Genomic DNA, 18,955 nt, shown 5'->3' on the forward strand with positions numbered 1-18,955 from the left:
TCGAAGTTAATAATAAGCTAGCACAGTTACCAGAACATTATCTTTTAGATTTCCTATTACCTCAAAAGTGTATCTCTGGAAAATTCATATTGTGGGGAAAGGTCGAATCAAAACTAGAGCAAGTACAAATGCGAAGCCATCTTATATTCAAAATTTATCTCATGTTATGAAGTTCATCAAGCATTCACGAGAGGTCGTTTCTTTTTTGCTCCAACATAATTATTACAGCCGAGTGCCACGTCATACCTCTCTGAAAATTTGATTTTCTCTCGTCTCCGAAAAGTAACAGAACGTGCACTGAAACAGTCACTTATTCATAGATATACAGAATAGTCCGTTTGCGAAACTGCATGCTTATTAGTATTAGGAGACTTTATTGTGCCCCTGTCTGCAGTTTTCGAACTAATTATTAACCACATGTTTACTGAACTCATTGAAACGACATAAACGCAGCATAATACCCGTCATGCTTTATAGCTACAAAGCATTTTAGGTGCAATACCCGGGATATTTTAACGATTTAGAAATGAAAAGTAGGTAACTGTTTCTTTTATTTGCAACACTTTTGCAACATTCATGCAACACTTTTGCCTTTTAATTATAGGATATGATTGTTACAACGACTGTCATATGTTGCATTGCCCGCATCAGTCTTTCAAATATTTTGGCCCACTTGAAGAGGACATGTTTCTACGCTTAAAACTCACAACGTCCTTATGCATATGGTTTCATTTAGGCTGTGCAGTTAAATTCTTACATTGCATTTCACTAAGCTTAATCGTTAGCAAAATCAAACAGCGTCATTGTAACTTCCTAGCAATCACTTTGATATGGTGTAATGAGTTGTCAATCATAATTGCAGAACAAGAACTAGCTGAGTAAAACTATTAGCGCGAAAAAAAAGTCCAGTCGCAGTTTTTCCCCAAAGGCAAAGCACATTTTGCGATAGTAAAGTACTTCACAGCTTCACAAAGCCACCTCTGCCTGATGTGCTTTGCATTAACTTTTTTTTAAGTGCTCGCGTCTATATCTGCTGGAATCATCGCATTATCATGATGCACCAAGTGTCCACAATAACCACCCATTTATGGGTGGTTTAGCACATAAACATTCGCTAAGAATTACGTCAGGAAACACTGTCTAACGCGCCCAAGTCATACATGAAGAGATCTCCCTGTGAGACCACGAATATTCGCGGTCACAGCGCTGGCGTGAGGAGGAGCATGGGCAAAGGGCAGCTGACGCTCCTGCTACTTCTCTCTTTAACGCGTTGGTCAAACTTGAGAATACGTGCCCTCAAGCATTAAGTTCTCGGATAGACCGTGCCCATGCAGCCTCCTGTCATCTTGGCTCACCAATCTTTGTTCCCGCTGGAAATCACCTCCATGATAGAGAGCGATGGATTTACGCGCTCAGCCACGTGAACATTCATGGGCAGCTATGGACGGGCTAGCGGAGGGAACGCGCGCTCACGTGCCCCCTCTCCTACCACCTTAGTGCGTGCTTGATCACGTTACCGCGCCCTCATTTACCCAACTTCACCCCTCGGGCTAGAGCACTGCACGGGCTCGGGCTTACCCGAAAGCCCGGGCCCGGCCCGGCCCGTGGGCCGGGCCGGGCCGGGTAAAGCAGTTTGTTCACGGGCTCGGGCCGGGCTCGGGCACGGCATGTGCTTTTTGACCCGGGCCCGGGCCGGGCTCCGGTTTTTTGACGCGGGCCGGGCCGGGCTCGGGCTTTCTGCGAGTTATTCTCGGGCTTCTCAACTCTGAAAAACATGTATTTTTCGGCCTCGGGCCGGGTTCGGGCCGGTTTCGAGCCGGGCTCGGGCTTAAGGTAAAGGGGTGGCGGGCCGGGCCGGGCCGGTAACGTAGATTATTTCCGGGCCTGGGCCGGGCCCGGGTCTCGCCATAAAAGTTTAGATCGGGCTCGGGCGGGCCGCCCAATGTAAAAACGGGCCCGGGCCGGGCCCGGGCCACAAAAATTGGCCCGTGCAGTGCTCTACCTCGGGCACGATTTATTGCTGAACCTCCAATGTAGGGTGCAAATGAATCCACTATCTTTCTCGATATAATGTTATCGCACTAAGACTTCATACAAAACCTCACAACGACGCCAACGACGAAAATTCGCCGGGAGTGACCTGATAATAGCTATCGCAATCAAACAATAAAATTTTAGGGTGCTTACTTTTCGTGAGCTCATCATCTGCAAGTACGGCAACCGCTCCTGCGAATATGACACCGTAGAGAGCTGCAAAGGACTCAATGCCGTTGGACAAATGACAGCAAATGCGGTCTCCCGTCTTCACTCCATGTGATCGAAATGTGGCCGCGTAAGCCTCCATTTTCTCAATAAGCTGAGCAGCAGTGATGCTCACGTTTCCGTCTATCTGAAAATAGGACAAACGCGTTGACACTGTATTACTAAATAAAAGGGAAAGACAAAGACAAGATGGATGATTTACCACATAGTAGACCTCCATTCGTTATGGTTCAAAATGTTTTTCTAAAATTATGACGCTAAAATGTTTACTCTCTGTTTTTGGAAAGCCCTAAGCTTTATGTGACTTTCATTGTGAAGCAACTTGCTTCACAACATAATGGACGAGCTCACAGAGGCGCAGTGAACAGCGCAGTACGAACGCCTTTCTAAGACCAAGGCAGGAAGACACATACTAGAATGACTAGGTATTGGGTACCATACTCAACACGGAACCAAAGTGGACATCCCGAATGGTGCCAAGGATACGATAACTGTTCCCCCCTTACCAAAGAATATGCACCCTGTATACCCTAAAGGTAGAAGAGAAAGCAGTACAATGGACATACAAAAGAAATTTTCTAATAGTAAAGACGCAGTATTTGTAGACGCTGCTAGATACAAGCCCAGGCGCGGCTTTACAGCCGTCGTAGTTGATCAGGAAAAGAAGCGCAAAACATGCGTCACGGCAAGCACAGCAAAAATCGACACTGAGGAGGAGATAGGTAATGCACTAGCAGTATCACAGACCGAAGCGGATGTAATAGTCAGTGACTCTAAGGCGGCAGTACGAAATTTTTCTGACGGCCGAATCTCTCTGGAAGCACTAAGAATCCTGATAGCAGGTAACAAAAGTCAAGAAAGGAATGTTTATTTAATATTGTTCACACCTCTACCTCGCCAGGAGACAGCAATAATACGACTGCGCATGACGTGGCTCCAGGGCTTATGGAACGAGTGACGGCTGATAATAAGGCTGGCATCTTAGCGTCTCCGGAGAAGGAGGATCGAGAGGAGGAGGAATGGGAAGATTGTATGATCAGATTTAATGACATCACGCAATACTACAAATTGGAAAGGTGAATTTTCCCACCACCTCATGAAAAGCTCCGCAAAAAGCAGTCTGTCGAATGCCGGAAGTTACACACCAGAACTTATCCGAACCCGGCGATCTCACACCTCATTTTCCCAGACATGTGCAAGACAGATAAATGCAAAAACAGTGGTTCTAGAGCCAATCTGGGACATACGCTAAGGGAATGTCGAGGCATAACAAACAATAATGGGGATGCAGCCTCTCGCGATCGCCTCCGCGTGCGCTTGGGGACTGTGTTGCTCAGCTCTGTGCTTGAAGATCAACTTTGGGCTTTCCAGCAGGCCGAGGAAGCCGCCAGGACTCAAGAACTCCTGGCCGTCGGAAGAAATGCCGAAGAACATGCACCCGGTGCATGACGTGCAAAGACGTAAACGCAGGGCGGTAACAATCTTCGAGGAGCACGGAAGACGAGAAGGCATCATCTTCGTCTATGCAGCCAGGTACCCGCGGCCCGCAGGTGACGTTGATGGCGACGAGGGACGACGACCACCACCGCCGCTACAACAGAATGTGCGAGACGAACCAGGGATGCCAACACCACCATTGCTACTACTACTACGACGAAAACGACAGCAGCAATAGCGGGAACATCAACGACACCACCGGCCGACGGCGGCGGCTGCCCGCCTTCTCCATGGCGGTCGTAGATACGAAGGGAAGGATCCGAGTCACGGCTTCAGCGAGGCTGCCGTCCGCTGAAGCAGCAGAGTAGATGGCCATAGCTCTCGTGGTACTCCAAGGAGGTACGGAGGATAGCCTGATCATTAGCGACTCAAAATCAGCGATCCCGAACTACACCAAAGGTTGGGTGTCCGTGGATGTGGCGCGCATGCTCAACGCCAGAGCCGGGGACTTCGGGTCCAGCACCATTACGAACAAGTCCCTCAACTCATTCCCCACGCACGTCGGGGAGCTTGGCACTAACAACGACAACAGCCGCGACAACGACAAGAACAATCTAACGGCCAAAGACACACCGACACCCCGCCCAACCACAACGAGCCGCCCACCTCGTCGCGAGGCAGCAGAGGGCAGCCGCCGCCGTTGCTGTGTGGGACCCCAGCGGAGGAGTGACAGCCACCGCGTGCAGCGCCGCCGCTGTCGTTACCAACACAGCCCAAATCGCGGCGGACATAGCTGGAGACCACGGGGACGCCGACCGCGATGTCGAGGAGTTTCCGGCCACGTACTGAGATGTTCTTGGTCACTGCAGGAAGGAACGTTATAAATATACACATCCCCACGGGCGGCTCGACAGGTCCCAGGCAGTTGACCTGCGGCGGTTGAAGACCGGCACTTTCACCAGTCCCTACCACCCTGCGCCACCTGTGGCCCACACTGCACCCGTCGCCCGGCTGCCCGTGGTGCAAGAACGAAAGGGCCGATATGCCCCATATGCTTTGGGAATACCAACGCCATGAGAAAGAAGGACCAAGAGGAAGAGGGAACACAACAGCAGGTCCTGAAGCGGGGCGCGTCGCTGAGATACAGCAAGCCGCCCTCCTCAGCGAGGCACCCGAGGACCAGGAGTGGGCCGTCTAGCGGGCCAGGGCCATTGCCAAGGATCTCAGAAGATTTTTCTGCGGCGATGGCCCCCTGGCAGCCTAGACCCGGGCACCAACAGTCATAACCGTTGGACAAATAAAGTTTATTCCTCTCTTATCCTCACCTAGGTGGGACCATTTGCCCGTCCCACAAGTTCGCAGGACCTTGCAATAAAGTTGTTTGACTGACTGAGCTTGCTTTCAACTTCCGATGTACATTTTACACTGATCCGGGTTTTCAGTATGCCCTTCGTGGTTGTATTGAACCGCAGTGCACCTACAGCTTCCCCATGGACCGGGAATGTATGCAGGGGGCGCCATTCATTGATTCAGATTTCGTGTTTTCTATGCCGCTAGTTGTTAGTTTAGGATAGGGCTCTTCTGTTCAACCCTGTGCAACCTTATGATTCTGAGCACGTGCTGTGTCACTGTCGCCGCTATGCCACCGCGCGGTTAGCAGCAAATACTTTACTTGGTACAATCTACAATCTAACAATTTTACGCAAGTGGGTTTGAGGGCACTGGGACAGTAGTGTGGACGCAATCCGTGCCATGAAGGCAATGCTGTTGCTTTGTAATTAAAGGGAAACTATGGTATGTGCTGAACTGGGATGGTTGGCATATGTTTATAAGAGAATCGCACAGTGCATTTGACGGGCCGTAAAAAATGAATGAGGCAGCGCTGTCTCACAACCGCTGTTTGTTGCATATTAACTCCAATATTTAGGAAAAATATAGCTCGCAAACAATATAAAACCGCCAATTTATCCACAGTCACTACTGTGAGTAGGTTTTCGCGCATTTTGTAAGAGTGTTTTAAAGCGAAGTTTCTATGTCACACTCGTTCGTCTGTGAGCCCGGAAACGCACTGCCGGAAAGCCAACTTACACAATAGAACTATCTGCGCATCTGCGCACACAATAGAACAACGGCTGCGCATCCGCACGCACAATAGAACAATGGCTGCGCATCTGCGCACCCAATAGAACAGCGACGCACGGCACTCTTTATCGTATAACACTACAGTTTACATTCGCAGTCGTATAGATAAGAACAATGAGAACTGAAACGAGCTACCCTGACGAACTGTATATATCTGCATTGCATTACGCGCGTCACGCAATGCAATCCCTGCCGTCACCATGGGTAGGCCACGGGTGCATTGCACGGCAGAAGAGGCTGCCGTACGCGAACGTAAGCGCGAGCGCGATCGTGCCCGTAACGCCGATCCCGTGTATCAGCAACGGCAGAGCCTCTGACCGTCGACCACAGCGATCACAAGGCAATACTGTGCAAGTCTAGAGTTGACCGTGAAAGTGCGAGTGTGTGCGTGATCTAAAATAAAGGCTATAGATCCTGTGTGTACAGGATCTAAAATAAAGACTATGCAACTTAACGAACTCTGTTTTCATTCTACTTCAATATTCAAAAACCACAATCCTAAACAAGCAATCAAATCACATATGCATCGCATCGGGTCGCTACCATTTTTTGGGGGGGTTCGTTGCGTGGTCGTTGCCTTGGGAGTCTGATTTTGATTCAGTTTGCATGGGCAGAAAGCTTCGCGTTCATCCATCTTTCTTTAAATAAGTGCCTTTGATTTTTTAAGTAGAATTGTGATCAGTAGACGTAACTACAGTATTTTAATATCAATAACGGTGCATTTAGCGCGGTTAATGTGAGTGTACTGAGACCCTTGAGGTCTTTTAAACATTCCCTACCCTTTTGTTGGTCGTCTTTCCTTGTTTGTAACATCTCTTGCCTATTGCCTTTCATTTCCTTTACCCTCTTTTCCCAGCGCAGGGCAGTCAGCCTGTCTGAGAACTGGCTAGCATACCTGACATTCCGTCTATTCCTCCTTCGTTCTCTTGACTTAATTACCTTATCTGAAGTAGGAAAGCCAGCTGTTAAAGTGTCTATTAAACTCCTTCTCTGCCTCTCTATACTTGCGAATAACAGTACCCCCCCCCTTCTTCATATAAGGCACTTCGCTAAACCAAAAATGGCAAGGAGGCTTGTCTTCAATTTCGCATAACCGTTTATCGAAACGTTCATTCCAGCAATATTCCTTGTCCGAATGCTGTTATTCTAAGCCTGGCTCTTCCCATAGCATATCTACCTCGCGTTGTTCTCAATGTGTGACTTCATTGGTATTCATTGTGGTTTGCGAGTTCAGTCATGTGGAGCAATGCGAAAATGTGCATCAGTAGAAAGAAGGGGAGCTACAACGTTCAACTATTCAAATCTGTTTCTACGCCATTTTCTTCGCTGAACCTCCTCGATCGGTGAAAATTTCTGGGGAGGGGTCGCACTTTATTGGCTTGTCTGTCAGTAGACGCTAAAGCACCGTGAAAGCTTACCATCTGGAGATGACGTATACATACTCATTACAGATAAGTCGAACAACAGAAAAGCATTTATTTCTGATTTGCTGCCTGTGTCTGCGCCTTTGTTATTAGACTTCTGCAAATGGTCGAAGTGTTTTCCAGCTAAGCCTGTTTGGCCTCTCTGTGACGTGTACACAGTAAAATACATCCTTTACAAAAAAAAAACACGGAATATAGCCGGTGCATAGCCCCGTTTCAAAAGAATAGAAGATCGCGGTCCACCAATCGATCTGGCACAGGGTAAACGGATCTTGCTACGAGAATTCATCGCTTCGGATAAATGACATTTTTTCCGAGGCGGCATAACGTTTTTGAGCTCCTCCAGCACGTATGTTCTTCGTCGTGAATTTGTTTGGACAGCATTTTGAACACCCCGTTGCATGCCGCCGCAATTGTCGACGATAAATCGCAAGCTATAAACAAGGAGGATAGGAATAAACTTTATATGTCCAACGGTTATGGCTGTTGGTGCTCGGGGCTAGGCTGCCAGGGGTCTATCGCCGGAGAACAATCTTCCGAGATCCTCAGCAAAAGCCCTGACCCGCTGGACGGCGAATCTGACCAATCGGAAAAGCGGTATTCCCTCAGCAACAGATTATCTACTTTTACTGAACTAGCTTGGCCCCAGCGAAGCCCTACCCGGAACCAACCACAAGAGCTGATTATACTTAAACATAATTGCAACTCAGTCTTGTTTATAGGATCAGGTGCTGTCATTATCGCTTGTACTTCTTTCTGCTGTCGATTGGATGCCGCAAGCGCTCAATTTGAACCAGATAAATTTTACTTCTTGCAGCCCTAATGCACAATTCTCGCGGTTGTACTTGGCACCAGCATCTTGTGAGCCCGTGCTTGCGTCGACGGTTACGTAACTTTGACGTGACGAGATGAGAATAAAATCAGAATAGAATGAATTTGTTTTATAACGCAATGCTTGGCACGCTAATGAATTGTTTTTATTTATGACTTATTTATTTGTGCGGCAGTGTAATGCAGGAAGCTCGGTTACACCATTATGGTCACATGAACTGCACAATCGTGCCCCACAGTGCTTGAAGCATGCATTTGTGCTCTCAATAATTATTTTGCAGAGTTTGTATATACTGATTCAAAGGCAAAGGACGCGAGGACGATCACACTGCAGTTTCTTCTGTGTACAGCCTAAGATTGTCATCAGGATAGCATCGTTACACAAGGCCAAATAAGGAAAACAGAAAGATCAAGCAACAAAATTCAACTGAAGATAACCCTGCTCAACTTACCATGGCAATCTGTGGGCCTAACTTTTGGAGAGCATCTCTTACTGCGACGTGTATAGGCACACGTGGCACAGGCCTTTCCAGGTAAGGAGAGTATACGATGTTATCGCGTATCGGGGCCTTCCATTTCAGCTGCAAGAACGACAAGTTGAAACAGAAGTCAGGTTTTATCATGCTAGCGGTTAACCACACTTTCGAATGTGGCGTACGTAAATTATATTTGAGTTTCTTGTAGTTTCTTGTAGGCACACCACAAACATACCGGTGTTTAAATGTCTGTCAATCTCTGTGTCTGCCAATCGATTTATCGGTGGGCAGACACAGAGATCATCAAAGATATGACAATCGTGCTAGATACGGCGCGCCTCGTCAGACGAGGAGACCCTGGAATGAAAAGAAGTTGAGTCACTTGATGCGAGGATTGAAGGAGCAGCTATACGCTGGCCTTGCGCGCAATCCTCCGAAGACTGTCGCCGAATTTTTAGCCGAGGCTGTAAGTATGGAAAAAATGCTTCAGCATCGCTCGAATGTTTACGAGCGGCAAGTGAACGCGACTACAAACATTGTGACAGCCGTCCCAAGCAACAATGGCAACATTCGAGAACTCATCCGCACCGTTGTGCGCGAAGAAATACTGAAGGTTTATGGCAGGCAACAAGCCTCGGTGAGATCTATTGCGAATGTTATAAAAGATGAAGGGCACCAAGCACTCCGGCACCTTTCCTTTTGCTAAAACCTCGCCGGCACCTTCTGTACACCGCCGTGCGACCTACGCAGAAGTCTTGAGACACCCTGCTTCGTCCCCTCCGCTGTTTGTTTAAGCCGCTCATCCGGTTGCACTTCCACCAGCCCAACCGGTACAGTACATCGAGAAACGACGCACGCCTCCACCGTTTCCCCACGCCGCTCCACCGGTTGTGCTTCCGCAGGAGCTACCGGTACATTACGCCGACGATCGACGCATGTCCAGTCTGAAGTTGGATGTTTACCGCACACCGGATCGCCGTCCTCTGTGCTTCCACTATGGTGAGGCAGATCATTTATACCGCCAGTGCCCAGACCTACGCCTCGGGTTGGCGGCTATTCCGCGTACTCTGCCGCCACCCCGACTGGGCCAACGATTTTGGGACACTGAAGATTATCTGGCTCAGCAGCGCATGCCACCTCCTACCGCACGGCAGTCGCGCTTGCCATCACCAAGGCTATTTTCACCATTGCCCCAGCGGTATTGGAGCGGACGGTCGCCAAGTCCCCGCCTAGAAAACTAACTACTGCGACCTTTGGGGGCGAGGCCGCTGGCAGTCGACGCGCTGTAGACCTCCGATCGACGAGAATAATGAAGGGTACCGATCCGACATCAACTGCTGCTGAGCGCAATAACCGGCTTTCACTCGACATACCGGTTGTGTCGGCGGTTACGCGGTTAGCGCTGTAGGGGATACCGGAGCGGATTATTCTATAATAAGCGGGAAGATGGCGACGTTTTAAAGAAAGGTATAACACCTTGGAATGACTCGCAAATTCGAACGGCTGGTGGTCACGTCGTTGCTCCACTGGGACCCTGCACGACAAGAATTAGGATTCGAGGATCGACATTTGTGGCAAGCTCCCGCGAATGCTCCCACGACTTCATTCTCGGAGTTGACTTTCTGAAAGAATGCGGCGCTGATTTTGACGTACGGGGAGGTGTAGTCACCTTCTTAGCCGACTAAGCAATCGACGAAGACGACTACAAACAGCGTGATGACGTGCCTCGTGTTTCCGCCGAAAGTGTTACGCTTCCTCCACGAGCAAGTGTTTTAGTCGAAGTGATATAAGGTGGAATGCGCGAAGCTGAAGTGGTCGCAGAGAGTAACTTAGCACATGTACTGACGCAAGGTGCTTGTGCGGTCAGGAGTGTGCTACAGTTTCGTTATGACCGATCTAAGTTGCTAGTCACCAACTTTAGTAACGAGCGTCGACACCTCTTCCGCGGCACTTCGATAGCGTTTGTCGATGAAATAGAAGACGCTGCTGAATGTTTTGCCCCTGAACCAGTATCTCAAAGAACCAAAAAAGCATCTACAACCTAAAAGCTTTTTCCACGAAAAACAGAAGGAGTTTGGAAAGTGCACAGCCGTGAGTGGCTAGCAAAATGTCACTCATCATGGGCGCTATGCATGAATCGATGCAAACCCCGCCCTTTTGTAGATATGTCTTCCCGCCGTGCGCTTTCGAAACGCCTTCCGTCTTTCGTGGAAAAAGTTTTTAGGTTTGTAGATGATTTTTTAGTTCATTTAGATACCGATGCCGACACTGTCGAAACTAGCTGCCGTGATGCTTTATCGCTGTCTGAAGAATGTCTTCATCCATTTGTCTTAACCCATGAGCTGCCAGTTGCAGACTCGATTAGGTTTTTAGACCTCAGACTCATTTTTAGGAACAACCAGCTGTGCTGGATGTATGAACCCAGAGCTTGCAAAGCTCTTTTACCTTCAGCGGCGAACGTCGCCACCCCTGAAGCCCGCCGGGTTATTGCAACCCATCGAACCACCTCATAAGCTATTCGACCAAGTCGGCTTGGACATTCTTGGGCCTTTTCTTCTGTCAACCAACAACGTTCAGAATAAGTGGGTTATTGTCGCCACTGATTATTTAACCCGCTATGCCAACACAGAAGCGCTTCCACGAGCCACGGCTTCTGAGGTAGCGCAGTTCTTCATATGTCACATTGAATTGCGTCAGGGTGCCCCATCCACTGTAATCACAGACAGAGTAATCGCGTTCACAGCACAGCTCATGGACGAACTTTTTCAACTAAGCAACACCAGGCATCGAAAGACGACTGCGTACCATCCGCAGTTCAATGGACTTACGGAGCGAATAAACAAGACCACAGCAGATCTCTGTGTACATCGACGTCCAGCACAAAACATAGGGTCGTATCCTGCCTCATGTGAAGTTCGCATATAATACCGCCGTACAGGAAACAATGCGCTTCACACCATTTCACCTGGTTTACGGCCGCAAAGTACAGACGATCCTGGACGCTATGCTTCTGTGTCAAGACGCCGAGCACCTAACTACTGACGCCGAGGAATTTGCTCAGCGTGCTGAGGTGCCTCGCCAGCTCGCGCGGCAACACATTGCTGAGCGGCAAGACGCAGATTCACGGCGTCATATCATCCGTCACAGGCAAGTGCGCTACCGTCACAGAGACCAAGTGTGGGTATGGACCCCTGTTCGCCGCCGTGGCGTTTGTGAAAAGTTACTCAGCCGGTATTTTGGTCCATACAAAGTTCTGCGCCGCATTAGTGACGTGAACTATGAAGTCGTTCCGGACAGTGCGGCGCAAACACGGCGTAGACAACCAGCTAGCCCTGGCATAGTTCACGTCGTACGCATGAAGCCCTAAGTTGCGCGTTCGTGATTTTTACGCTCCCATTTGCAGCTAATGCTGCCACCTTTCTGTTTCTAGATAACTATGCATGTCATGCTTCACCGCTGCTGTAGTTCTCACGGTGTTCTTTGCGCGAGCATTTGCCTTTAACATGTTTTCTTTTTGGTTTTCGTTTAGTTTTTGTTTTCTTTCTCACACGAATTCCTGAGCTTAGAGCCGATGCTCTTTACGAGGAAGGGGGGAAATGTCACCTGTAGTAGTGGGGACAGTGCAGGAGTAGAGGAACAAGAAGAAAGAAGTGTGCGTACTAGCCGGCCCCGCTCGATATATAGCTCTCGCCGCCGTTTTCTCCAGGAGCCATCTGCTCTCGTTAAACGTCGTCAGACCCCTTGGAAGACACGTTGCATTATGCTGTGTCATGTTTGATTTATTACCTATGAAAGCACCTTTACCTTCCCTGTGATGTCTTAGAGTGAGATGGCACTAGACGTAAAAAAGAAAAAAAAAGAACTTAAACACTTTAGCCAGTTCCACGCTTGTGAAACCTGATGAAACAGAGGAGCTCTGCAAGCGCGGGTGTATAATGTTGTGGGTATGACGTTCGCCTGCGGGCCGTGAGATAAGTAACCGGGTTCAAAGCCCGCCTCGCCAAGACAGTTTATTTAACTTTTTTCTTCCCTCTCTTTCTCGCCTTCTTTCTCACTCTTTCTTCCTCTCTCTTTGGGTCTCTCTTTCTTTCTATCTCTCTCGCTCTCATTTTCTCTTTATCTCCTCACTAGCAAGTTGTGTTACAGTCGTCGATACAATGCAACAATATTGTTCCCACAAAGGGATGGTCTACAAGCGTGGATGTACAGCACAGTGGTTATGACGCTCGCCTTCGGACCGTGCGTACCCAGGCTCGAATGCCGCATCGCCAAGAAAGTTCATTTTGTTTTATTCACTTCTTTATTTCTGTCGCTATCTGTCAGTCTCTCTTTCTTTCTCTCCCTACACCTCCTCTCCTGCTATGCTCTGCTTTCACTCTCTCCCAGCCCACGCTCTCCCAGCTCGGCAATGCTGCGCAGTACAACTGAGACCAACCTAGCGAGCATCTAACAGCGCCGCTGTAAAAAGAAACTCGGGCCACTGGGCTAGACTGCAGTTGTTATGGGCCGCTGTTCAATGAAACTATTATTTGATTAAAACTTGGAGCACAGAGCATGTGGCACTTGGTCTGTGCAACTCTTCAATCAACCTCTTTGAAAGTAACTTGCGTCAGTGGGTATGTCTCACTAGGTCCGCCCATGAGTGACGAAAAATGTGCTTTGAAGTTTATCCGGTGATCGGCATCATTGAACGCGCGCCGCGCGCGCACTTCGCGGGGTTACTGGACGGTCCAGTATGTGGAGTGGGAAGCACGAGATAGGAGCCCAGTTGTGTATACGCAGCGACCGTGATACACGTTTTGGTGTTGGCAAAACATCGTATTACGACATTGCTTCAACGTCGACGCTCATCGTGCGATGGATTCTGACATATTTTTTAGATAACTGTAGGGTTAATACTGCTAAATAAGCCAGGAGTACAAAAGGCCAGAGAAATACAGAAGCATACATTGGAAGCGCCAGAGCAAGGTATGAACAAATAGGAAATAAAAAATAAAACTGCGATGTCCAAGATGCCCATAAAGGATTTGCACTACGTGAAAGTAGTAAAGATAATTTTTTTTGAAACCGGATAATTCATGGAGGGGAGAGCTAGATATAGCAGCAAAAATACCACCGAACGAGAAGAAGAAAGGTGGCGGTTTATTATATGTTTTCGATATAAGTGATCGTAGGGCGGCGGTGGCGAGTGTTTTTATTGCACTGCGCAAAACTGGCATGGTGGAACGTCGAAAACACAAGAAAAATTAGCATCAGTTGTACTGTTTATGAACTCATTCACCGCGTTTAACATACAGTTCTGTTAATGAAACAAAGAATCTTGCGATCGCGATAAGTTATTCCGTCTTTCAGTAAGAGAGAGAGAGAGAAAGAAACAGTGACCAAAAGAGAGAGTAAGAAAGAGCGAGAAAGAAGGCGAGAAAGAGAATAAAAAAAAACTGTCCTTGGCGAGGCGGGATTAGAACCCGGTTACTCATCTCACGGTCCGCAGGCGAGCGTCATACCCACTACGCTACACACCCACGCTTTCAGAGCTCCTCTGTTTCATCAGGTTGCACAAGCAGGGAACTGGCTAAAGTTTTTAAGTAATCTTTTTTTCTTTTTTACGTCTACTGCCGTCTCATTCACATCCGCCACGTGGTGGATGTGGACCATCCTTTTTTTGCCTGATTACGTCACGTAAAACGTCAATCTAAAACAGCAGGCACGTGGCTAATAAACCTTCGTACGGTGCCTAATCAGATCGAGGGTGCCTGATTCGATACCCTCGCTATGAATGAACGAGAGGAATACCGATAGAAACTGAGGGGTTCGATTTTTTTATCATGACCATATAAACGCAATCGACAATGAATCCAACGCGCTAGTTTGCCCGTGAAGACTGCTTAACTCAAATGACCGCTCAGTGGCGTTCAATTGGACATTAATGCTTTCGCGTTCACAACTCATAAGAAGTGCTAAAGGGTCTCCTTGGATATTTAAGTTAAGCACGTTAGGCGCCCGTGCTGTCGGCGTCTACCACGTGATAACGCTCAAAAAGGGCTGAATATAGGCTCAGAACAAGTGCACAATTGGTCAAAAGTGGTTCATAATAAACTAAAATGATTCGGATTTAAAAGACTTAAATAAGCGCATTAATTAACGGAGAGGGGTAAAATCGTTTGTATCATCAGCAAAGGCTTTGGCTCCATGTGCGTGGCGGTTTCCCACCAGCTGTGCGTTAGCAGAGGTGTCAAACGGATGATGGATTGCTAAACACAAGATAAAACAAGATAAACACAAGGGAAACACTGGCGAATCACTGCTCCGCAGTTCCCCAGCTTTCACGTTGAGTGGAACTATATTACCACCGAGTTTATTTTTAACAGCGGAGCTGTTTCAGCTCTTGGTTAGGCCACGTAGTGCAAAAAAAAAAAATGGTGGCCACCTCGTCCTGCGAACGTAAATCTCCAGCGAAGCTGCATCAAACACCACATTTGGGCGAGCATTGTATTCGCGCTGTTCTTCTGGTGTCTTGAATCTCTGTGGTCTATACCAATGGCAGTCTTCGAATGCACTGGATGAGTTGCTAGATGGGTCCCCCTTTTATACTTTTTGGTATATGAAAGCGCGGTGCTTCACTAAGCATATATATATATATATATATATATATATATATATATATATATTGTTACGCCAGCGAAAGGCGTTTATGTAACAGCCAGCCAGGCAGAGTTAGTCGCGACGGCATTGATCAGCTGAGTGCCTGTCGAGATTCAGCTAGCCAGCCGCACGTCGTCATTCTCTTCACCCGTCTTGGATGCCAAACATTCTCTTAAAGCGTAAACCTCGAACGCACGTAAGAGTGTCACAATATATATATATATATATATATATATATATATATACAGCATACATAGATGCTGTATGCCTGATTGCAAAGAAAGATATGCCGTTTGCCTACAATTGTTAAGCTGGCGTTTGGCGTGTTGTGTTTACGCCACGAAATTTACCGACCAACGAGAGGTATACAGCTTCGCTGCAAAAATTATGCGTGGCTCTGCTACAGCAAAGACTGCGAACAGGGCACATGCGGTGCATTCTTGGACCTACACTTTCCCACAATCAAATACATTGAAATTCAGTAAATAAAATAACAAACATTTTATTTCTTAAAGTATCGGTTTTTCGTTTTGAATGCTGTAAATTTGTGATGACAAACGGACATCGAGTGAAGTATTAAATTTTGCACTTTTTTGCCGCGAGTGGCGACAGTGAGGCGACAGCTTACAAGCGGATACATTCTAGAGGGTCGCACGCACGAGGGAGTTCATACGGTGAGCAGTCGCCAGGGGCGCTGCAGTGCTTTTCTCGATAAAATCGATGTGATGATGACGCATAATGTCAGTCATGACAATGATCTGTCCATTCCCTGTCTATTAGGGGAATGACAACGCAGCGCTGCGGCGTGGCTGTTCACCGCAGGTGCTTTCACTGAGGCGGCTATTAAGGCCGCCGCTTTACCAACTGAAACGACACTCTAGCCACTCCAGACGGGGGCAACGGCCGTCGCTGCGAAATTGCTGTGCGGTATTGTAGGGTCCGTAGTGACGCAGCACAGTGAAAATGCACCAGTTTACTTGCGTGCGCAAAGCCTCCGCGATGCATTGCGAAGAAGAGCGGGGTATCCAGCGACACAATTGATCGTTTGTCCTCGCTTGCCAAGTGAAGGTGCATCCGTGCGCATGTACGCAGAATTTGAGTGTGTTGTTCACTCCAATGTGCTTTCCGATTGCCTCTGCGGCTGAGCTAACAAGCGATTGTAGATGGATATCGTAACGACAGCACAGCAATCGCATTTTGACGGGTGAGGGCTCTTGTGTACAGTTAGGATATTAGACTTCGAACGCAGGAAGGTGTTGCAATTAATTGTTTAGTGTGCCGTGCTTGCGATGAAGAAATGCCATCGCACTGGGCGTGTTTGCGCTGACCGCTGACCGTGTTTGCGACACTGCGGCTCCGACACATCACTGATGACAGAGCAGCCATCTGAAATGACAGCTGCGATCCGTTGTAGTTGGAAAACAGTACGCACTGCTCAGGATCGTCGTCCACCACGGCGCATCGACGCCTTGCAAGCAGCTACAGTGACGGGCCGATAATTATTTGCTGTGCGCTACATCGCCACAACGCAGGCAATGAACCGTGTTGTGGGGCCATCACAGCCCAAGAAGATATATGCATAAGCCAGCGAAAGTCGACGCTTTTTTTTATAGTGGTGCTCAGTACATCACCGATGACAGTGCGTTATGCGTGCTCTATTTCGCCGGTCAAGATTGTTAATGCCTCTCAGTTCCGCACCACGTCGCTGTGGCCGAAAAATAAGTTGGGCGTGGCCCAACCGTGGTGGGTGCGCACAAGAGTTACATGCCTCGCGCGGGGCGTGACCTATGGTTTTGATTGACAAGCGAACTCATGCCAAACTCGTACATCGCGAAACCCCCCTCGAGTTGAACTCGTGAACATTGCGGCGGCAGCAGCAGCCTGTGTTATCGCATCCAGCGGCAGTAAGCGTCAACATAACCGTCTGGACCCGTTCACCTAGATGACCGACATAGAGTTTCGCGTCATTTTTTCCTTTCAAAAGCGTCTGTGCGCTGGCTCTGTGTAGAGTTCGGCGAAGGCCGTCGTCTGCGGAGACAGCGTGGCGGTCAAATTATGTTTTCTGAGCACAGAGTTGCTGTGACTAGGCTGCGGAAGAAAAGTTCGTGCGATCGCTTCGGCTCTCTCTAGTTTCAAGCGCTGCTCGTCCACCGCGCCCCAGCCCCAGGCCCAGTCCGGCGTCATCATCAGAGTACTGGGGCACCTGCGACCACCAGGGGTTCAACCCGGACCAACCAATCCTGCGCAGGCGAAGTGGTCACATTATATTGGAAGGCTCGATCAGAATGGACGCAGGGCTGCCTTCCGGTGCAACAGCTGCCTGAAATCAGTTTTCGCAGTTACACGGTACCGCTGCACTGCACCGGCAGAGAGGCGAAGGAAGTTACTTCGGCAACACGGACGCCTCGGCTGTCAGAACGACCACCTCTCCAGGCGGCAAATGATTCGGCTCACGTACTTCATGAGCCAAAGTGTAGACATGTGACTGGTGAAGGAGATGACCGGCGACTTGTTTCCTTTATCGGAGCACGCCATCACCGACTGAAAGAACTACCCCCGTAAGTTCGCGAGCGACGAGCTGCTGGTGCGACCTCCACTCGGTAGATAGCACGAATTGACGAGTGCCGTCTTCGCGGCGAGCAAAAGTTCAATCTAGGCCACCTAATGTCGGGCGACAACTTTCCGCCAAGCCGCCAAAATTACATCGGTGTTAAAGATGGTGGACCATGGGTCTTCAGCATGTTCTACGCGACCAGAGGGGTGCAGCTACTTTCAAGGTCGACCGACGAAAGGCGGCGACGCTAGGTGCCATTATTGCAGCCAATGTTCAACAGGGGACCATAATTCATAGTGACGAATTAGCCGCATACCAATATATCCCAAATTTAGTGGATGCTAACGGCGCTATGCCTCAATCTGCATTGGGAGATAGTCAACCACATAGTCAACCACAGCGTGAGCTTTGTGGACCCCAACACGGGCGTTCACACGCAAAAAAAAAGAAAGTTATTGTCAAAAAGTGAAGCGCCACCTCGTCAGCAATGGGTACAGGGTAACTGCACCGATGCTGGAGTCCCACCTGGGATGGATGTGGTGGCATTCAACGGCCACGTGCGCTGCATGAACCTCTATTGCGTTTGTTAGAAACCACGGATCGCTCGGGCTGCCCAGCATAAAGAGTCTTTCCAGCGGTTGTTAGAAGCCATCGCTCGACGCTTGCCAGTATGAAGGTGCATCGCAAAGTAAAAGAAAATAAAGCTTAGTTTTCTGAACCTTGTATGAGTACTTTCCGGCATACCTTAGTGCTTACACGGTAAGCGCGCGGCAAACCACTTCAGCGCTAGCCGACGCTCACTTCCTGAGCGTCGGCTCGGAAGTGAGATGTCTCGCAGCCTTACTTTATCGCGAGCAACGACCGATCTGTTAAAAGCCCAGTGAGAAACCCAGGAGCACACCAATTTGTGCTCGGAAATGGGAGCACAAGTACGTAGCGAGCCACACCAATCCAATCCAGAGGAAAGAGAAGAGCAACGAGCGATCTGTTAAAACCCCAGTGAGAAAACCAAGCGCACACGAATCGGTGCTCGGAAATGCTAGCGCAAGTACGTAGCGAGCCGTGCCAATCCAATCCAGAGAAAAAATGAGGAGAATGAGTGTCCCCTCATGGTATAACGCCAAACGTATTATACTACAAATTAGTCTAATAAACATTCAGTGTACATCTTGTAAACTTTAAAATGC

At 48.6% G+C, this 18,955-nt stretch overlaps 1 protein-coding gene across 1 annotated transcript in view; it reads right to left on the reverse strand.

The window, feature by feature from the left end:
• Positions 1-18,955, reverse strand: part of LOC125939844 (uncharacterized) — a 71,717-nt gene that overhangs the window by 42,177 nt on the left and 10,585 nt on the right. The window contains exons 3-4 of the mRNA XM_049655323.1: positions 8,549-8,677; positions 2,188-2,389 (exon numbers count right to left, since the gene is read on the reverse strand). Coding sequence (XP_049511280.1) covers positions 2,188-2,389; positions 8,549-8,677 — 331 coding nt within the window. The remainder of the gene's footprint in view (positions 1-2,187; positions 2,390-8,548; positions 8,678-18,955) is intronic.

The sequence above is a fragment of the Dermacentor silvarum genome, chromosome 9 (assembly GCF_013339745.2).
Source record: "Dermacentor silvarum isolate Dsil-2018 chromosome 9, BIME_Dsil_1.4, whole genome shotgun sequence".
Taxonomy (NCBI): Eukaryota; Metazoa; Arthropoda; class Arachnida; order Ixodida; family Ixodidae; genus Dermacentor; species Dermacentor silvarum.